Here is a 22,443-nt window from a genome sequence, read left to right on the forward strand (position 1 = left end):
CCGCCGTGGTTCAGGCCCTGCTTTCACCCAGACCAAAATGACAGACGGGAGTTTATCTGTACATTCTGAGCAGGGTTTGTGGTGGAGAGTGCTGAGAATCCTATCTGAAACTTTACAAGGATTTAGCAGATACTCACTGATTAGTGGAAATGTTTCTATTTTTTTTTTTCACATTTGGTAAACCAGCTGAACCTTGTGTGTTTTTTAATTTTCCTCCCACCGCTCATTCAGGGTGCTCAACATCACCAAACATTGTGACAGTTGTCACAAAAGGCTCGGTGAGAGGGAGCCAAACATATCGTTTACACACCATTATGGGGAACGGAATTTGGCGCGGAGGCACGCATCCCTACATTCCAGCTTTGAGCCAATCAAAGAAGGCATCAACAAATGTGTCTTTCTGATGTCTCAGATGGTGATAGGCTGTGAATACGCTGCAGAGTGGGTCTGCTCATTGTTACAGTGAAACACAGCAGATCTCTTCTATCAAAACCATTCCAAATGCATTCATTTCAACAATTCATGATTCCAAATACACGGAAAAAGCAGGAAGTCTATATGGTGTAATGGTTGTGATTTTTTCGAGACATTTTCCGAATTGCTGTTACATAAAACCTTTGGCAATCTTTGGTGTCCAGATTGGATTTCAAACCATCCTTTCAAGATGTTTGCCTTGTAGTCCACTGTTATACAGATTGTGTCACAGGAAAAACATCACTCTGTTAATCGATTTGTCGTTCTTTGAAGTCTCCTTTCTCCCAAACTCCACTGAGGGGTCGAGTTCAGCTTTCGAGACACAAATTAAAAGCAAAGACCTGGAGGCGTGGGGCCATGTGGTCTAGAAGGTCTGCCTTAACTGTAAACGTTTCATTAGCAAGCTAAGTATTTTAACCCTCCAGGCTTAAAACTGTATGAGGAGTAAATGACCATGAGGCAGCAGTACTGTACAGTCATGGCCAAAAGTTTTGAGAATGACACAACTATTCATTTTCACAAAGTCTGCTGTTTCAGTTTTTATAATGGCAGTTTGCATATACTCCAGAATGTTATGAGGAGTGATCAGCTCAACTGCAATTCATTGCAAAGTCCCTCTTTGCCTTGAAAATGAACTTTATCACCAAAAACACATTTCCACTGCATTTCAGCCCTGCCACAAAAGGACCAGCTAACATCATTTCAATGACACACAGGTGTCACACACATTAACACAGGTGTGGGTGTTGATGAGGACAAGGCTGGCGATCAATCTGTCATGATTGAGTGACTGGACACTTTAAAAGGAAGATGGTGCATGACACCATTGTTCCTCATCTGTTAGCCAGGGTTACCTGCAAGGAATCACGTGCAGCCATCATTGCATTGCACAAAAAGGGCCTAACAGGGAAGTTTATAGCAGCGAGTAAGATTGCACCTCAGTCAACCGTCTATCCAATTATCAAGAACTTCAAGGAGAGAGGTTCAATTGTTGCCAAACAGGCTCCAGGGCGCCCAAGAAAGTCCAGCAAGTGCCAGGACCGTCTCCTGAAGGTGTTACAGCTGCGGGATCGGGAGTGCATCTGCACGCACAGTGAGGCGAAGACTTTTGGAGGAAGGCCTGGTGTCAAGGAGGGCAGCAAAGAAGCCACTTCTCTCCAGTAAAAACATCAGGGACAGACTGATATTCTGCAGAAGGTACAGGGACTGGACTGCTGAGGACTGGGGTAAAGTCATTTTCTCTGATGAATCCCCTTTCCCATTGTTTGGGGCATCTGGAGGAAGGCTTGTTCGGAGAAGACGAGGTGAGCGCTACCATCAGTCCTGTCTCTTGCCAACAGTGAAGCATCCTGAGACCATTCATGTGTGGGGTTGCTTTTCGGTCAGGGGAGTGGGCTCTCTCACAATCTTGCCTAAAAACACAGCCATGAATAAAGAATGGTACCAGAACGTCCTCCGAGAGCAACTTCTCCCAAACATCCAAGGGCAGTTTGGTGATGAAGAATGCCTTTTCCAGCATGATGGAGCACCTTGCCATAAAGCAAAAGTCATAACAAAATGGCTCGGGGAACAAAACATTAAGATTTTGGGCCCTTGGCCAGGAAACTCCCCAGATCTTAATCCCATTGAGAACTTGTGGTCAATCCTCAAGAGGCGGGTGGACAATCAAAAACCCACAAATTCTGACAAACTCCAAGCATTGATTATGCAAGAATGGACTGCCATCAGTCAGGATTTGGTCCAGAAGTTGATTGACAGCATGCCAGGGAGAATTGCAGAGGTCTTGAAAAAGAAGGGTCAACACTGCAAATATTGACTTATTGCATGAATTCTGTGTAATTCTCAATAAAAGCTTTTGATACTTATGAAATGCTTCTAATTGTATTTCATTATACCATAGAAACATCTGACAAAAACACCTAAAAACCCTGAAGCAGCAGACTTTGTGAAAATGTAATATTTGTGTCATTCTCAAAACTTTTGGCCATGACTGTACGCACACATTGAGGCCCCGGCATGAGAGAGCTTTCCAAAGTGAGCAACAGTGAGCAGTATGCTTGTTTGAGGATGGTCAACACACTGAAAAAACTGGCACATGGAGAAAATATATAACCCCACAACCAGGAATAAATAAGTCTTTTGTGTTGACATGAAAGAAGATGGCAGTTTCCACATGTTTGTGTGTTCTAAGTGTGTAGTTTGAATTGTGTTAGTCCCAAAAAACGACATGGTTTCAGTACTGAGTGTGATTGTGTTATTTAAGTTAAAGTCAGTTTATACCATAGACTGTATTAAAAATGGATGTAGTGTTTGTGACGTCACCCATCTGTTTCAGTTCGTCAGCGTGTGCCATATTGGAAATGCTGAACTCAACCAAACTTCGCCCGAGCTCTGGTGAGGTAAAGAGGCGGGCTTTGAGTCTTTTCGCCAACAGCTACAGGGTGTCGCCTGTCAGTCAAGTCAGCCATGCCCTTATTTGGGCAAAACTGAGAAGTTTAATACCTTCAAAAAAGACAGTTATCCAAAAAAAATCACCCCGTACAGTGTGTGCAGACAGAGAAATTAGCCATTCAGACCTGAACAGTTTTTTGAACCAGACTGTAAACATGTTTATTTCTACTGCAAAGATCGTCTTCTTTGATGGGTGTGTATGTGGTTTCCGGTGTTTTTGCAGCCAGCCTCAAGCGGATGCTCTGTGAACTGCAGTTTTTAGCACTTCCGCATGTGCTTCATGTTTTAAGACTAAGGTTGCTGCTTGGTTTATACATTAAATTCAGGAGGAAAACTGCCGATTGCAGTGATTGGTCAGGACACATAGCCGAGATGCTGATCAATCAAATGCCATGACGAAGGAAACAGAAAACTTTGATCCATTTCGGGGGAAGTCCAGTTGGAAATATCAATTGCTTGTTCTAACATTGTACAGCTATATATCCAACGGGTCCATTCCATTCAGTCAACCTGGAGTCTTTCCTTCAGCTTGGAAAAACACTGAAGGCTTCATTGAATAAAAGAGAATTACAGCTGCTTCACAGACAGTGAATAATTGAACACCTGTTATAAAATCACATCGCTTCCAGGACTTTGTGATTCAGAGTGTTAACATTCAAATAAACCTCATTTGGATGCATTATTCATTCAGCTTAATTTAACATCATAAAGCTGCTTTTATCAATCCTTTTAAATCAATGGCCATGCAAGTTATGAAAGGACAGCACTTGAATGTTTTAGCAGCTCTGTTCAACCTCCTCTTAGTTTGTCTTCATCAGTACCATTCCAGCTGCAGCAAACAGCCTCTTTGAACAAAGAAGCCCCTATAACCCCACAGTGGTACCTTTCCAGCACTAAATGGCAAACAGACAGAGTAAGCCAGTATCTGTTAAGTGCACTGAAGCATGAGGAAGCTACAAAGACAAAGCTACCCTCTGATTGTAAAAGAGTTCAAAAGAGAATGTATCTAACAAATAATGATGGTGTCCGATTGATTCTGCACGCTGTGTCTGCTAATGTTAGCCATAACAACCATTTAAAATATATAATGCAGCACAGTTGTTTAGCTAACCCAAGTAGTGCAAATGATTAAAACAAGCAGTGCTTTGAAGAATACTTTCTGTGTTCACATTAAGTTAAATGATTTCATGTTAAAAGAAAACCCGGCTTCACACAGCCTCTCATCTCACTGTCTAATGCTTTTTTTTTTTTAGCATCAATCAGCAACTCTGACATCCTCATACACAAAGTGCTGTACAGAGGCTCAGAGGATGCTTTATATAACCCTTGCTGCGTGTTCTTTTGGCAGAAAGGGTCGTAAATTCCATCACGTGTTGTTTAAAAGCCCCAGGAAACGTAAATGGAATATTCAAAAATCATATAGAATATCAAAATGTAATGCGTAATCAAGCTTCAGCAAAAATCTGAGAGAAAATAAACATCCACAACTGTGAAGAAGCTCTGTTCAAAAACATCTTATTTTACAGGTCAGAGCATTTCTCAGGACTGTGTGGGCGTGGCCTAACTCTTTGATTGACAGGTCAAGAGAGAGTTCACAGCCTGCATGTTTGAGCCGTCTGACTCTGGTCTCTGAGTGCTGAGTCACAAAATACTTCAGAATCAGGACTTCTATCGTTTATTAGTTTTATCACTCCGTAGTCTCCGGGGCATCAGGACCATGGGATGCCCGGAGCAGTGGAGGCTGAAGTGTAGTATGTGCACGCAGAGGAGCTCGGCTCCGGGTGAAAGACGGAGCTGTTTATCCAAACTCTGAGCTGTTTGGGGAAAGATAGTGAACTGGTCCTGAGGAAAGTTAGTGAACCAGTCCTGAGGAAAGTTAGTGAACCGGTCCTGAGGAAAGTTAGTGAACTGGTCCTGAGGAAAGTTAGTGAACCGGTCCTGGGGAAAGTTAGTGAACTGGTCCTGAGGTAAGTTAGTGAACCGGTCCTGGGGAAAGTTAGTGACCTGGTCCTGGGGAAAGTTAGTGAACCGGTCCTGGGGAAAGTTAGTGAACCGGTCCTGGGGAAAGTTAGTGAAGCGGTCCTTGGGAAAGTTTGTAAACCAGTCCTGGGGGAAATTAGTGAACCGGTCCTGGGGAAAGTTAGTGAACCGGTCCTGGGGAAAGTTAGTGACCTGGTCCTGGGGAAAGTTAGTGAACCAGTCCTGGGGAAAGTTAGTGAACCAGTCCTGGGGAAAGTCAGTGAACCGGTCCTTGGGAAAGTTAGTGAACTGGTCCTGGGGAGAGTTAGTGAACTGGTCCTGGGGAAAGTTAGTGAACCAGTCCTGGGGAAAGTTAGTGGACAGGTGTCTTGTTTTACTGCCCTCTACTGGTCTGGTGGTGTAGTGCATTTACTTTTTTTTTCTCTCCATACGTCACTGGCCTGATTTGCACAATCTACCCTGGACATCAGCCCGCGGTCGAAACGCAGACAACAATGGGGGCACAGGAACCTTTTAGTTCAGGGTAAAGTAGTTCTGGGGACTGGAAGACCCCAGAACTCTTGGTCGAAATGCACCTTTGGTAGTGTCTTGTAAGTCCATGCAGGCTGGCATATGTCCAATGCATGACACAATGATTAAAAATAAACTAAACTAAAATCTAAAACCATTATCATTCTTATCTGTCAAAGACGGAAAACATTCTGTTAAGGCAAGCCCTGTTTAACTCAAATATATTTTTTGGTATTCTTTGACTCCAGAGGATAAACCAAAAAGCATGTGAGTGACTCATTTGAAATGGCTGTTCATCGGCACAATTGTTGTTGTTGTGACATATTGTAGACAAAAAACTCCCTTTGTCACTTGCAAGGACATAATAGCTCCACAAGTTTTTGGATGCAGTGATCTTTTTCTCTCAAGTGATCCTGAAGTCAAACTTATCATTTTACGCTCTTAAAATACATTCCTCTTTTCTCCCATTCTCTTGAGTTCTGCCACAGTTTATCACATAAACCTCTGGAGGTTAGCATGGTTTAGACTTTCACTCTTGATTTACTTTATGTGTATTGGCATTTGTTGTTGCACACATTGGTATTGTTGTTGCACACAAATGATGTTAGAATTGTCAGTCAGTTAAGGACACTTGTTTCCAACCATGTCTCTCTTTATGGAGGAATGATCTAAGCCACCATTACCACAGTTTAAGCTGCTGTTACAGGAAAAGTTTACCCGAAGTTCAAGATGTAGAGAAGGAAACAGAATTCAAAAATGGTTCTGATTCATTCTGTGACTCTCTTTATGAATGAAATCAATAAAATGTGTAGACTTCATCAGAAGATCTGTCATATTTGCAGACTTGCTTTTTGCAAATGGCACCATCAAATCCCAACAGATTCAGACCAAAGAAAGTCACCAAAACATGGGTTTTCACCAAAGTCGGATTACTTTATTTCCATAAAAACCACAGATCCATTATATTAGTACAACAAGTTTAAGTTTGTCAAACTTAATAAAAGGTTAGAGCAGAGTATAACACATTCAATCAAAAGTAACAGCACAAAGACACAGATGGTCAAACAATGAAACCTACTAGTTCCCACAGAATCCCACTCTTCATGAGAAAATTAAAGGATGCTAAAGAGGAGTTTTACCAAACAGAGTGAAGGCATTTTTGTCTTGCAAAAGAATGAGGTTCTCTGATCCAGAGGTACGGTAACTGTCCTTTAACTGGAGGACACAGAAGGACGTGGAGCCCATCTGGATGCTGCTTCCCGATTGGATGGTCAACAAAGTGTCATTTCCTGGCTGCTTTCCACTGATTGGATGAGTGAAGAAGAAAAGAAGAGTGTTTTCGACCAGAAGTTGGCTGCGGAAGAGGAGAGAGGTTCATAAGTGAAAGGGAAAAACTTGGCGATCCACGATGAATGGCAGATGAGGAGGAAAAGTTGAGCTGCATGGAGAAGGTGAGCGGCGAGCTGACGTGTTTGGATTCAATCAAATACTTTATTAATGCTACTTCCACCTTTTTCAATCAAGGCCAACGTTCTCATGGCTGAAACTCAAGATGACACCGACAATTAAAAAGGGATTACGAAAGAGTCTGGCAGAGTGACGACTCCATCTCAAAAGATGACTCAACACTTCTGCTATCAATGAAAGACAATAACATACTCTTAGTGTGAGATAGCAGTATGAGGTAACACAACTTGATGGAGCGTATCCATTACATTCAGGCCCTGTTAACACTTGGCACTAAAAACAGCAGTGTGTGGTCTGATTACAAGTCTGCAGATCTAAATACAGGTGTGAATACAGCCAGAACAGATGCTGCAGACTGTTCTGCTTTTATAGAGGTAAATTAAAATCTTTGAGCAGAACATTTGGAAAGATTTAGTGTGAAATCTCAAAAGGGAAATTAAATGTAGTTCATTAAATATTGGATCCCTATCATCTAAATCTGTAGTAATAAATGAACTCGTATCAGGTCATCATTTTGATTTACTTTCTTTTACTGAAACCTGGCTGCATCAGGATGAATACGTCAGTCAGAATACGTCATCCGAGTCACCTTGATACTCATCCCTCATGACACTGCCCCAGGTGGTGGAGTGGAAGCTATTTTTAGTTCTCGTTTTCTAATCAACCCCTGACCCAAACTTAATTATAGCTCTTAAAAAGCTTGTTCTAAGATTCTCTCAACTAGTGCACAACGAGGTTTGTCATGGTTTACAGCCCTCCTTTAGTCCTCTGTCCAGATAAATATTGTCACACAGGGTGTAAACAAACCTTCCCACCGTTTTAACCACACTCCTGATCTTGTTTTGGCGTTATCAGTCTTCCCATAAATCCTCTTTTATCAGATCACTTTCTAGTTTCTATCAGACTTTACTCCACTCAGTAAAAACGTGCTAACTAGAAGCTTGTCTGATAGTGCCGTAGTTAAGTTCAAGGAAACAATCCTAGCTGCTTTAGCTTCAGTACTTTGTCCTACCTTTATTGAGAGCTTGTATGCTAACACCACTCCCTCTCACTTTGATCAGTTTGTTGATGATGCCACGCTTTGCTGCAAGTCTTGACTCAGTTACTCCTCTTGAACAGAGTACAATAAGATGTCGGAGATTAGCTCTGTGGTATAATGCTCAAACCTGTGAGCTCCACCAAAACAACCGGAACTTGTTTACTCTGGCAAGATAGTCTTCATAATTATAGAAAAGCCCTGCGGCATGCTTGAGCTGCCTACTACTCCTCCCTAATAGAAAGATTAAAAACAATCCCAGGTACCTTGTCAGCACTGTAGACGGGCTGATTGACAGTCGTAGCGCCATTGAGCCGTGTGTTTCTTTAGCCCTCAGCAGTGTTGACTTGGAGCTTATTTATTTATAAAATCTTAGTACAGACACCCGTTAAGGGAAAGAGGTGACTCATTTGTAGCCTCTCTAACCCTAAAATCATGGAAACAACTTGAAAAACCTTATATACCTAGACTATTTCCTACCTGTTGTGACCTTCCTGAACTGATTTCAACATTTTCTTCCACCAAACAATTAACCGGCCTTTTAGACCCCAACCCAACTCATCTGCTGAAAGAAGCCTTTCCCTTAGCAAGCACTTCTTTACTCAGTATGATCAATATGTGTTTATTGACAGGCTATGTGCCTCAATCATTTAAAGTAGCTGTAATTAAACCCCTACAAAAACCTAGTACCCAATATTCTATTTATGTCTTCAGACAGTGGTCTTCTCTCTGTGTTTGTTTTGTTAGATCTTAGTGCTGCATTCGATACGATTCACCATCAAATCCTGTTACAGAGACTAGAGCTAATAATTACAGTATTACAGTTACTGCTTTAGCTTGGTTTAAATCGTATCTGACAGATCCATCTTAATCTGAACATGTTAATGAATGAAAAGTCCTCTGATTACACAAAGGTCAGTCATGGAGTTCCACAAGGCTCAGTGCCTGGACCGATTCTGTTCATCTTTTGTATGCTTCCTCTGGGTAGTATCATGAGGAAACTCTCCATAAATCTTAATTGTTATGCAGATATATTTTTCAATGAAGCCGGAAGAAACCAAGCCGCAAGCCCTGTGATTGGTCTGCTCAGCGACATTGTATTTCCCATGTTTACAGTACTAGTATTTCATCTCCTCCTCTCTATTCTTCATGTAATCATGTCTGTATGATAAACAGCAACATGTATCAGCTGTAGATTAACAGAACACGCTCTGGATCTCTGTGGAAAAGTAAACAGAGATCGTAGCCAGCCCTGAAACAGGCGACCGGCTATCAGAGAGACCACACTGTCCTCAAGCGTATCAGTGGAGAATTGCTGCACGACACAGACACATCAACGCACAAGTATGTAGTGCCCATGTCCGCATCAGCCCCTACTGCGTAGGGTTGACGCAGAAGTATAGACCAGCCTTAAGTTACAGAGATGGTTGGGTTGGGGATTCAGTCCCATGTCTGCATTGTCTTTGGGGAAGACACCGAAGCCCAAACTTACCCTGGTGGCTGTGCCAGCAGTGTGTGAATTGGATTAGTTAATACTGATTGGTGCTTGAACAGGTGAATGCTACATGTAATGTAAAAGCACTTTTAGTAATCATAAGAATAGAGCAAGGGCTATAAAAATACAGTCCATTCACCTTTTATTGATGCTGGGACTTCATACGTAACTGAAGAAGCACATGACTCAACTGTCCTTGTTAAATGTATTAAAAGAACACAGCTAAGTTAGTTTATGAGCCACCCACTCTGTTCAGGACAAAAGTATCAGTTCACGAAGGAAGCACAACTCAACTTCAATGTGGTTTAAGACAGCAACATCATATTTAAAAGTTCCCCTTCTAAACCCCTAAACACTCGTGAAATTCAACCAAACTCACAGCCAGTGAAGTCTGCAACATGAAATAGATGAAATCGGTCACTAGTGGTCAGTCTGGAATAAACATGCTTACAAATTGGCTTGCCAGGCAACCAGGTCAGAGGAGTCTCCTGCCAACATGTGGACATGAGTTCAGTGTTTCCGTGTGGAACCATATTTTTGACCTTCTTTTGTCTCAGAGATGATGTTATTCTGTCATGGAGAGGACACTTGATATGAGTTTATTGCCCCTAATGGTAAGAATATGATGCTGATGCAAACAAAACTCTGGGGCCTCAGTGATGACGCAATTGGAATTACTACCACTCACTTCAGGTGTTGACCTTGGGTGTTGCCAAATTCATCAAGACTTCAATTCTAAGGGTAACAACTTCAAGGTTTGAAAGTTAAGCCCTATGACAAACTATCAGAGAGACCGCACTGCCCTCAAGTATTTTGGTGGAGAATTGCTACGCGACACGGACACATCAACGCACAAGTATGTGGTGCTCATGTCTGCGTCAGCGCCTGCTGACTAGGGGCAATGCAGGAGTATAAATCAGCCTTTAGAGTGACTCTTTCACCTTAGATGGCATCAGTATGGCATCTAGCACCAATGAAGGAAGGAAGGACGGATGGATGGATGGATGGATGGATGGATGGATGGATGGATTTATTGATTGTTAGAGGGGAGGTGGAGGGACTGATGATGGATTGAGGGACAGATGGATGAATGGAAAGATAATGAATGGATGGATGGATGGATAGATAGAGAGTGGGATGGATGGATGGAGTATGTGATGTCTGAATAATAAACAGTATATGTTCAGAGAAGTATAAACAAAATAATTAGAGCAATGTGGAGGAAAATGAAATATAAAGTGTAATTTTACTGTCTCTAATCATGGTTGAAAAGTTTCTTTTCGTGGCAGGTCATAGATTTAATGTCAAATATTGGTGGAGTATATAAGGCAGATTATAGGGCAGTTGTTGACATGTGATAACATCCAGTGCTTGAAACTGACATGATTTCTCCTCAACAATTTAAAGCAGTTAGATCTTTCTCACCTGACAGGGTTCAGTAGTTGATCATCCTCTTAATTGCATCAAAGCACTTCCACTTGTCTGGGATGTAGAAAGGCTCAAAGATGTGAGGGAAGGGGGTGTCGTAACCACAGACCCTACTGATGGGAGCCTCCAAGTTAAGGAAGCACTCCTCCTGCAAGCAAATAAAACAAAAAACAGATGAGGACAAATGGTCTCATGAAAGGAGGAATACTGTCAGTGTTTAAACATCCCTTATTCAGACAGGAGAGCCAATTGGACATGTTGAGACTGCAACAGCTCTTATCCTGAAGTATTTGATTCATGGGGTTAAAACTGACAGAAAGACGGGGCTTTTAAAGGCTGCTATATGGAACCAGTGCGTTCAGACAAGACAAAGGTCTACTTTATACCTTACCAGTGCAAGGGCATACCCCCAGTTTCACCTGAGTTTCTTATATTAATATATACATATTAAGGGGGTATATATAGAGAAAAACAAGCATAGTTTAGTCATGTTTGAACTTGTCAAAAAAACTTGACATCTTAAATTCATTTTATTGCTGCGTTAGATTTATGTGCGACAAACCAAAACATTCATTCAGGCTCCTCAGAGCAGGCCAGTGCAGGAAATTTGGCTGGAGCGCAAATCAAGCCATGACTCGTGTCTCCATATTGACTTTTGACCTCTTCCCATGGAGACAAAACAGAATGAAGCTGGTCAAAAACAATCCAAATGGGACAAACCCCCTGACGAGTTAAATGAACACACTGTTAAACACACTCTGACCAAGCACGCAGATTTACAGGAACAGACCTAAAGTACCCTCTTTCAGTTTCAACTGACCTGCAAGCAATTCAAGCAACCAAAACAAAATCATACCAGAGGACTCGGAGGAAGTTGCACAGCACCCTCTTTGTGTATTGCTTATTGGAAAAGCAGAGTCTGTTTCTGGCAAAAAAACGACAACAGATTTTTACCCGTTTCTAGAGACACTCACAACATTTTCTTCCATGTTATCCCAAATTACCAGCTCCCCTAACTGGCAGCCATTGAGCCATTACTGCCATTTAGCATGGCAGGAATTTAATGAGTCACCGTATGCATAATTTGTATTTCTTACAAACCATCTGGAATAGTCCAGGGGAATGTTAGACAAGATGAGTAGCCTTTTGTGCTTTGGTACTTTTATGGCCCATAACACAAATGGACAGTCAGAGAAAGAAAGAGAGGTTTGTAGCTCTGTTTACTGAAGGAGTCTTGATGGTGAGAGCCTTCCTGCTGACAGGTTCTGGTTTATTGTTACAAAAGATTGCCAGGTAAGTTGCCAAGTCTAGAATGATGAAGTCAGTGTGCACAAAGCAATTAATGAGAGGAACAGAGAAGAGTATTAAAGGCCTTTATGTGGAGATTGAATTTGTCATTTATTTCCACTGTAACCTAAAAAACCAAGAATCTTATTTGAAGTGGAGTTAATATATTTAACAGATAAAACACAGAACTGTAGTAAACCTCTCTGCAGCACATGCACAAGTGCAGCTCACCTGCCCTGTGCTGAGACTGCATGCTGTCATCAGCATAACAAGCTAACTGATGCATGTTTATGCAAAGCGTGAACACTGGCACTTAGTGCTGTCCATTTGTAACCCAATCATCTTGAAGGCATGTTAATACTAGGTGAGTCCAAAGGGTCTCTTATTTCAGTGCCAGTGAGAATTAAACCTCCCTAATTGGAGGGGCTCTGACGGAGGTGCTGTGTAGGGGTCTGAGCTGGACACCTGCTTCCAAGGACTTACAGTCTGCAAATGCACAGCAATGAAATGAATGAAAACAACTAGATTTACAAACCCTTTTTTTTTCCCACTGCTGTTTCTGCTTTTCTTGTGGACTTTAAAAACAACCTGATAATCATTCTTAAGAACAGGCTGTGGCAGATCCTGACAGCAGCCGCTGTATTACTGGTGAGGTGAAAGCCTACTCTTTCCAACAGTGTCTGTTCATGTGCTGACAAATGTCCATGGCCTTCGGCTTTGTGAAACGTATTCAAAGTCAGTTTGGCTTAAAAACATGGATGGAGAAAAAAAGGAGTAGTTTTGCACTTTGTATGGCTCTTTTTTTTTTTTACTTGAAGCAATAAAAACTGGTGCCTTTAAAAGGCTACAACATAACTCAGTCTTAGGTCTCTTTGGATCGTGATCTTCAGAAGCGGAGGTTAATTAAGTTCAGTCTGGTTTTAATGTTACGTTCACCATCATTAATGCATGTCAGAGCTGGAAGAAAGTTTACAGAGGTAATTGGAGTTGTCAGCCAAGGTTCAGTCTCGTGTACTGAAAACAGAAACTTTGGCATGTTGAAGCTGGACAGGAGTGTACTTGAACTGAGCGGGCCTGGAGCAAGGCTTGATGTTAATGGCAGGTGGGAGGCCCAGAACATTTGCACTCGTAAGGTTTGGCCTTGCTCCATAAATTGTCTTCTGTGGGGGCTTGACTGAGAATCTCATTTTTTAGATAATTTGACAGCCTGATTTGCTGTGACTGAGTCTTTGTCTAAGGTTTTTCCAGCAATATCTGCATATCTCCCTTAACCCAATGCACTGATGAAACTAATGATGTAATAATCTATGCCCATCCAGATTCCAAACTTAAGATCCATTCTACACCAAACTACAGACAAGCAGTCAGACAGTATGAAGGGAGTTTGCCCTTTTGTCTGGGTCACATCTGTAATCTCCTCTAAATATATTTACTGGAAGTGGGAGCAAAGTACAGTAGTCTGACTGGCTGCCACCACCGCTGGACAGAGAATGGCCACACAACTCAGATTTCATTCAAATCAGTGTTTATCTTTTGGGAAGTGCATCATTATATGTAATAAACTTAAATGTCAGAATAAAAATATGTCAACATCCTTGTCCCAAAAAGCTTGCATCCTGCAGTGGTGCAGAATTTAAAAATACCTCACAGTGGGAGCTTGGAGTTGCAGTGATGATATTATGTCTCCTGACACAAAAATCAGAGAAACACCCGAAGATTTGGGGTTATGGTCAGGCTTTGGTGGGAAAGTGCCAATATCACTTGCTAAATCAGCCAGGCCTCTTCCAAAGCTACTTGATCTGAACTAAGAGATGGCTGAAAGTACTCTAGTTTTCTTCAACTTGTTTCTAAAGTTACAGTCACACTTCAAACATCACATTACCCTGTACTCTGCAGCCCAAAGCAATAGTCAGCTAATAACTCTTCCCATCTAAAAACGACTAAACTGACATTCAAATGTCAAACACTCTAAAAAGTATATTCATTTTCATTCCATTCTGTCAGGGTCAGCTCAAACACAGAGCAGCCACAGTTCAGATGAGGCTGACTAAGTGCAGCTTATGAGGCTCATCTTAAAAGAAAGATAAGTAGTCTGTCTATGTAGAGTTCAACCTGAGCAGCTCAGTCCAAAATCTACCCCATCATCGGACAATGAAACCTATAAAGGGTACCATTAATATACCTTATCAGTAATAACACATACGAGCTAACGCCATCAGCAAAGTAAGATTAATGTAAAGGAACTTATTACATGGACAACTTTTAACTACCATTGATGATATCTAACACTTCTACATGACTTTTCATTCTAAGTCCCAAAACCTGCCTTCTCTGGTTTTAATATGGAAAAATACATCTGTTTTTTAAGTGTACTTTGCTCCATATAACTTAACAAAGATCAATATTAAGTAACATGTTTGGATGAATGCATGGTTAACTCAAGCGATTTTTAAGAAGAAACACTTGAACTCATTGAGTTTGAGTGTTTGAGTGTATTTCAACACATTTTACATAAACGCTTCAAAAAGATTTCACAGGAGGAATCATGTATCTTTCCAAACATCATAGTTTTTATCCATTTTGAGCATGACGGTAATGTAAATCCATTTTAGCATACACTAACTGGCACAACTCTCATTTAGAGGAAATAACATAGGGCATATTCATTGATTGGCAATACTTGAAAAAGGAACTACTGTAAAAGTATTAAAAAAGGGATAGTTTTTGTGAAAGTCTTCAAGATAAACTTCAGGGTTAGTAACTCAATAATATTTTCTGGTGTGCGCTTGCATTAAGCTTCTTGCTGTCCATTTTCAGCTTGCTTCACATACAGATGGAGCTCAAGGTTCTGAAATGCATTTGAAACACACTTTAATATTCAATTTGAGACATTTAGTGGATCAAAAGACATACGTTTGTGGATTTGATATTGAACAGCAATAATGAACTCACAGACTTGAACTGGAGATTTCACTTCCAGTGCAAGGAAGGTGAGAAAATATTTTTGCATTTAACAGCAGTTGCATAAAAATTGGAAATGACTTAAACTATCTTAAAGCTATCTCAGGACTCATCTGCAATCATTGTCCATCAGAAAGGTAAAGGTAATCAAAGATGTAACTCTGTTAATCTGGTAACAAAGATGTTAATTTCAGTAACAGTTTAACTGTTGATTCTATTTCAAATTGAATGGAAGTTAACATTAAAGCCTGAAGAAAAATCTGCTCCCTCCACTCCTGCTGCTCCAGAAAGGATCCCTACAATCCAAGTCCAGTGAAAGATTGAATCCAAAGCCATTAAATCTATGATTAAATCCAATCGAGAATGGCTTCAGTGTCAGTCAGTGGAACAGTGGTGCCACATGGTGGTGAGAAGTTTTAATATCTTTCACAAATTCTCTCATCTCCAGCCAGCATTATGTGATAAAGATGCGTCAGCAGTGTGATCCAAGAAAGCGAAAATTACGTTAGACAAAACTGAGTTTAGCAGAAGTTTAAGGTTGTGATTATCGTTTGTCAAATTAACGTCCATGTTAAAGTTACTAATAAAAGTAACACCAATAAGTAACGATTAACAGTCGTTTGCTCAGCTCTGTTGTCCATAGTCTTCTGACAGTGCCATGCAATAAAAACCTGGGAACAGATATCAGCTTTCAGTCAATTCAATGTAGCCAGCAGTCAGCATTCAGTCACTACCTTTTCCATTGCAACTGCAAAGTAAACGCCGTCATGTCTTGGTCCAGTGCATCCCCTGAAGCAGGGCCAGTTCATCTATTTCAAGTAGATGTCAGTAGACGGTAAGTTACATGAATGCCTCATTCTGGCTAACTTCAGCAGTATGAGACCAAAGAAATCTATTTTCTTGTGATATGTCTTGTGAAGACGACTGTTGAACTTGCAACTAAAAAAATGTCAAGAAGCAGTTTACCGACTTATTTCGTTGGAGGAATTGTAATGTGCAATAAGATGCTACCCAGCAGACCAATCAGAGCTAGCTGTCTATGTTGCTGTGATGCCTTGTCACATTTTTGAGGAGGTGTATGCCAGGCTACCTGGTAGGGATGGGTACCGAGTTCAGTACTTTTATAGGTACCGACCGAATTCCGTCGGTACTACCGAGTACCGCCTCACGTAAAATCAAACGGTACCATGTTTCAGGTCCTGAACGCATCCCTGTGACTGTGAGGGAGTGGAAGAGGAGGCAAGTTTCCATACTTTCGCCCTGTAATAAAGTCCAAGAATGAGAGGGTGGACGTCTCTGCTCTCTGCGCTCTGCATCTGCGCGTGAGTGCGCCAAACGGAGCCTGCAGCTGACAGGCGCGCGCACTCACCGTGAGGCAGAACTGCAGGATTAAGTTTATTTTCTACAGTCTATGGTTGAGACGGACTCTCTCGCTCCGACTACCTGCCCTGTTTATAACCGTTCCTGTGTGCGTGAATGCCCAACAAGTAAGTTGTGTGTCTTGTTACTATAAGAGGCGGAGAACTGACTTTTCCCCTTCCGCGGGCATTCACGTGTGTTCATTGATAAACTCCAGAAAGAGCAATTAGACGCCACGAGCACGTGTCAGCTAATATATCTAATCACCTATATAATCCTGTTTCTGTTCATTTCATGTTAAATTAAATAAATATGTTAAACTAAACAATTAAAAGATTTCATTTTTTTTAAATTAACATTTACTACCAGATAAACACAAAAGTACCGAAAATTGGTACCATCACGTACCGGTACCGATTCCCAGGTACCGGGTATCGGTACCGTATCGGTTCAAATGTGTAAGGTACCCATCCCTACTACCTGGGAAGGCTTCTGTGTAGGCTACAGCCTAGAGCCGACACAGATGTATAAGCAAGGCTTCAGGCTACAACGCAACCAAGCAGAAGTAGACATTATGTAACTGCCATAACCCCTCACCCAACATGCTGGTATCTGTATCCAATTCTCTAGTCTTATAAAGGAGCCTTCTTGAATAAACGAGGCTTTGAAGGAAGTTGAGTGGTCCTCTTTTTGTGGAAAGACACATGTGGGGGGGGACTGCCCTGACTTTCACATTATAGCCCGATGCCCCGGGCCTTAGTCTTCTGCTTCTCATTCAGACAGGCCTGACAGGCAACAAGTAGTCTGATTCTGATTCAAAAGGCATTTAATGCAGAAAGCTTTCATCTTTAACCAACACCAACCGGGCCAGAGAGGAGACAGCAGTCTGTGAACTTTATCCCAGAACAGAGCCTCAACTCAGTGGGATGTGTCGGGTTGAATGTTGGGACTCAACTAGCGGTGCTTTCCTTAATGTATGTCTAATTTAAACCAACAACCATGCAACCCAGGGCCCCACAAATACCTTTAAGACCCCAAGTGACACAGCTATATGATTTTGTCTACTGTGATATATCACTGTGTTGGGAAGAAACTGCAGTAAAGACAACTTTACCTTCAAATCTACAGCTGTGAATACATTTTCACTGATTTATAAGAAGTCAAAAGTTCCTAGGCAAATGTTTTGGGTTTCTGCCTGTTGTGGTTTGGCTGGTAAAGTGGAGGAGGGTGAGCGCATCTTCTTTAGCCAAATTATCCTGCCAGACTCTGTCCAATCAAATGTAGTCATTTTAAACACAAGAGAGGATCAAATATATAAATGGATGTTAAAGCAAGCGACCAAGTTGGAGAGGTGGTTGAAACCACTCTTAGCAAATGTCTTATAAACAGTATGTCTATTGGGGGACAGTTTATCTTTAACCCTCTCTTGATTGAGCCTGAGAGAGCTTCAATAGGCGTGTGTTATTAAAAATAGGACTGTTAACATCTGTAGAGATGAAAAAACCATTAACAATAAAAAAAAGTCATAAAAAATGAAGATGAATAATTAATAAACGTGAGTCTGGTCCTGCTGGAGGTTTCTGCCTGTTATAAGCAAGTTTGTCCTTGCCGCTGTAACTAACTAAATACTGCAAAGTGCTCTGCTCATGGTGGATGAAGATGAGATCAGACTGAGTCTTGTCTTTGTTAATAATATAACAGAGTGGTCTAGACCTGCTCTGTTTGTAAAAGCATCTTGAGATAACATTTGTTGAGATTTGGCGTTATTAATTGTAAAGTCAATGTAAAGACGCAAATACACCCAAGTAATTGTCTGGCGGCGCGAATGGCGTGAATTTGGTGATGTGAATGGCGTGAATGAAGCAAATTATTCGCATGGATATTTGACCGACAGAGCAGGGATGGTATGGATCTGTTCACCACTGACACACCCCCCCATGAACAGATCCATACCATCCCTGCTCTGTCGGTCAAACTCCATCATCTCATCCCGAACTCTCTCTTGACTGCTGCTGGCATTATAATGCATAATATACTGTATTATAATTATCTTGCCACATTATTATTATATTATGTTATATTACATTATTATTCTAACTACAACTCACGGTCATATTACATAACCCGATTATTTTTATTTATTGCTTAATTTGTCATTACCAACCATAATCACACCATGTCAACCTGTCACTACTGACATTTTTTAATACTGCCTGTAATTACTTCTATTTAATTTAAATTCCACTGTAACATTGTATATATCTAAAATGTATTCTAGCTTTATTTATCTATTTTTATTTTTACTTATTTTATTTTATTTGTACTTATTTTTACTTATTGAAACTTCTTTCTTGATTGTACTTATGTCTGGGTTGCTGTAACAACTGAATTCCCCCCCGGGGGATCAATAAAGTAATATCTTATCTTATCTTAATTTGAGAGTTCAAATATCTGAAGATCACCCGGTGACGTATGGACCAGCGGAGATTCATTCATCTGGAATATATGGGACACCTTGTTTCTATCTTCGTGCAGCTTCCCCAAACTCTGTGACTCTACCTGTTTTTAAGGGATCAGGAATAAACAGGAGCTCACTGTGAGGACAAAGAGGGAGGAGGATTGTGAAAAACTTTGTCTGTCACTTGAATCCAGCTATGGGTTGCAGCAGGAGGTTAGTTCTGCCCCCTTATGCATAACCGGCTTCCCCATTCAATGTCTACAAGCTAAACCTTGTTTAATAACAACAGGCTGATGTGGTGTGGGAAAATCGTGAAAATTTGCGTCTACACAGGCACTCGTGTACATGTGATTTTGACGCGTGTTTTGAGCGAGTAATTCGCTTCTGGTGTTAACGCATCATTAGTCTCGGACGTCACCTCATCCAAGTTGTTCTGCGACAAGTCATCTTAGTTGTGACTGCTCTGTGGGGAAGAGCTCTGTGTAACAGATGGTTTTAAATGCTTGATTTAGGTCAGCCCTGTGTTGATAGTTGTGTTTGCAGTCAGATTGGATTCAGAGTGGTTACAATTTTTTTTTTCTGGGCTGAGTTTCATTGTGTAGAAAAAAAATCAAGGGACCACTTCAGCTGTGAAGTCTGTACATCAATATCCTTGGTTTAAACCTATGTAAGACAAGCTTAGATTTGACTCTTGCTTTACTTGTTTGTAATTTACTTGCTGTGATTATTCCCTGTAGGAGTACCTACAACATAAGACAGGGTTTCACAGTGTTACAGCAGTTCAATCCAAATCTTCTACAACAAAACTACGAGCAGCTCCAGTGGAAGGCTTTCTGCTCAGGCACTGAATCAAACCGCCTGAGCCATGTGAAAACTCCAGATCAATGCAATCAGCGAACAAACTAACAACTTACATCACCCGTACACAATGTGAAAACATGGAAACATGGAAATTAGGGGGATGACTCATCAGCCATTTCAGCTCTCTCTGACATGGAAGAGAACAACAGCTGACGGACAGAAAACGAGGAAAGAACTGATTGATTTTACAGATTCAACTCAAACTAATGCACATTAACAAGAAAACATCTCCAGGTAACACACACAGGATCATGTGTGTTATTAATTTGTACAATTTTAAGGCTTTGAGAATGAAAAACAAAACAAACAGCTCACAGATATCAGAGTGATGTTCATCTTCAGAGATCCTCACAGGGAGAAAACACCCATCATGCTGAGAATGATCATCTCACCACACACAAATAGAGGTAATTAGGATGATGGGAAGGGAATGCCTTGTCATGAAGTCATGTCACACTTAGTTAAGAATTTGTCATCATCTGTCTCTGGTATGTGTTGGTTACAGTGTCCAAGACTTTTGTATTACCAGCAAGAAGCAATATTTCATAAACCTTATGTAGGCAGTTAGAACCCTGGTACCAACAATCACAGATGAGTAACATGAACTTACAAACACACTGTGTGCAACAGCAGCCACAACTCTTAACATGAAGCTGCCCTCTCACTAGCTCCTTTCACCCCTAGTGTTCAGAGTCAGCTCTAGTTTTACACTCTGGGCCCTGTTTTTAGACCTGTATATTTCAATATTTTGGCCTTTCACACTATTAAAGAGTCCTACAACCACTTGATAAGCTTTCCCCGTGAAGAACATTTCTAAATGGTCATGTTTTAAAGGAAGATGTAAAGTCACAAGGTGTGATTTTCCCCTCTGATCTTCACAAGCTACCGAAAGAGCTCCAGTAATATTTGGGTGATGAAAAAAAAGGTGTATTATTCAAATGGAGTTGATATATAAGTTAGTAATATAAATACTTATATATTTATTTTAGGGGTGTAACGATTCTTTTTAACTATGATTCGATTCGTATCATGATTCCTGGTTGCCGATACGATTCAAGGATGATATTGGTTCATTTAGAACGATACGATATGAAACGATTCAGTGACTTGAAATCAGTTCAGTAACTTTTTAGCCAAAATTCCACCAGTGTGACTGTGAAATAAATCCCTTGATACCGGACAGTCCTAGAGTCCTGTGTTGTTGTGATGTTTTTGGCCCGAGTCAAGTTTTGTCCTAGTCTCTGGCTAAACATGCTGGTGAGGCCTGAGGCTTCTGCAGAGCTGATGTTACCTTGATTAACGCTGTAAGAGACGCCTGGACGGTCGGCGTTGTGTGAAATCCCATGGCGCCTTAGTAGGTAGTTGGATAGATTAGTGGTGTTGCCGTGGTAACTTTACTTGACCTTTACATATCCTACAACCAGCGAGCGACTTATCTAGAACATCTCCGTCTTTGCAAAAGCCAAAGTGTTTCCACACGCTGGACCACAATGGTGGCTTGATCATTTCTGGCTCTCCGGCTTCTCCTCTGCCGTCCGCCATGCTATATTTTGTTGTCTGCTGGCGCGTGGTGATGACATCACAGACAGACAGTCTAAATTGAGTAACGTTTAATGTCTTTATCATTAAAAGTGTAAAAAAGACACATCCATATAAAGTCTGCTGTGCTTAAATCCAATGTTTTATTTCCTAGTATCCATACACTCCATTTATTACCTTTTAAAACGATGTTGGATCGATACATGTCGTGCAGAAGGCCAACTTGCCGAGCACAGATCAATGTAGTCGGATCATAGGAATATAAATCAATACACCCCTAAATTATTTACACACAAAAAATTAAGATTTTTTTAAAATATCATAACATTGTTCTCATTGTTCGAGATTTGTGCTGTATAATGATTATGCACTAGTGTGTAGTTGTTTTTATAGTGTAGTGCATGTATAGTGTAGCTTTTCATATTTTAATACTGTATTGTTAATTTCACTGTGAAGGTGCCTATGTGGTTGGATAGTAGTTATGTATTGGTTATGTTGTTAGAGACATTGTCTCTGTCTCCTGCCCAGGGACTACATATGTAAATTAGCTAATAGCTAACTCTAGTACAGCGAAATGGCTGTACACTGTCCCTGTTGAAATAAACAAATAGAAAATAATAATGTGAATAAAACGTGAAAAGAAGAAAACACATTCAATCAAATTAAATAAAACTTTAAAATTCAAACAAGCATTTTTTATTTTATTTGTATTTGTTTTTTAACCAGAAAAAGGAATAAATGACAATTCCTTTTAAAGGTGGTTACTGTTCCAGTGGATATGATTTTGACAGCAAATAATTTCTGAGTATTTTTTTATACACAATGACGTAAGCGATGAATTAATTTAACATACTCATTTCATGAGGTGTCTCTTTTATATTTCTATGAAAAATGTTGAAGGGAAGTTTTAAGCAAAGGAAGGAATCAATCAATCAATCAATCTTTATTTGTATACCGCTAAATCAAATCAAACGTTATCTCAAGACGCTTTCACAAACAGAGCAGGTCTGGACCACTCTATGTCAAATTATGAACAGAGACCCAATATCAAGACAGGATAATATCCAGTCCCCTCTTACTGATAGGACTCAGTCTGAACTCATCTTAATCCACCATGATCAGAGCACCTCGCAGTAT

At 40.7% G+C, this 22,443-nt stretch overlaps 1 protein-coding gene across 2 annotated transcripts in view; it reads right to left on the minus strand.

Annotated features, from left to right (window-relative positions):
* Nucleotides 1–6,323: 6,323 nt before the first annotated feature.
* Nucleotides 6,324–22,443, minus strand: part of bckdhb (branched chain keto acid dehydrogenase E1 subunit beta) — a 90,938-nt gene continuing 74,818 nt past the window's right edge. The window contains exons 10-11 of one of the 2 annotated variants that reach the window (XM_034698359.1): nt 10,844–10,989; nt 6,324–6,772 (exon numbers count right to left, since the gene is read on the minus strand). In XM_034698359.1, the coding sequence (XP_034554250.1) occupies nt 10,849–10,989 (141 nt within the window). In that variant the 3' untranslated portion in view covers nt 6,324–6,772; nt 10,844–10,848. Of the gene's footprint in view, nt 6,773–10,838; nt 10,990–22,443 lie in introns of both variants that reach the window. The other variant, XM_034698358.1, reaches the window with a different exon arrangement.

Source organism: Notolabrus celidotus, chromosome 12, assembly GCF_009762535.1.
Source record: "Notolabrus celidotus isolate fNotCel1 chromosome 12, fNotCel1.pri, whole genome shotgun sequence".
NCBI lineage: Eukaryota > Metazoa > Chordata > Actinopteri > Labriformes > Labridae > Notolabrus > Notolabrus celidotus.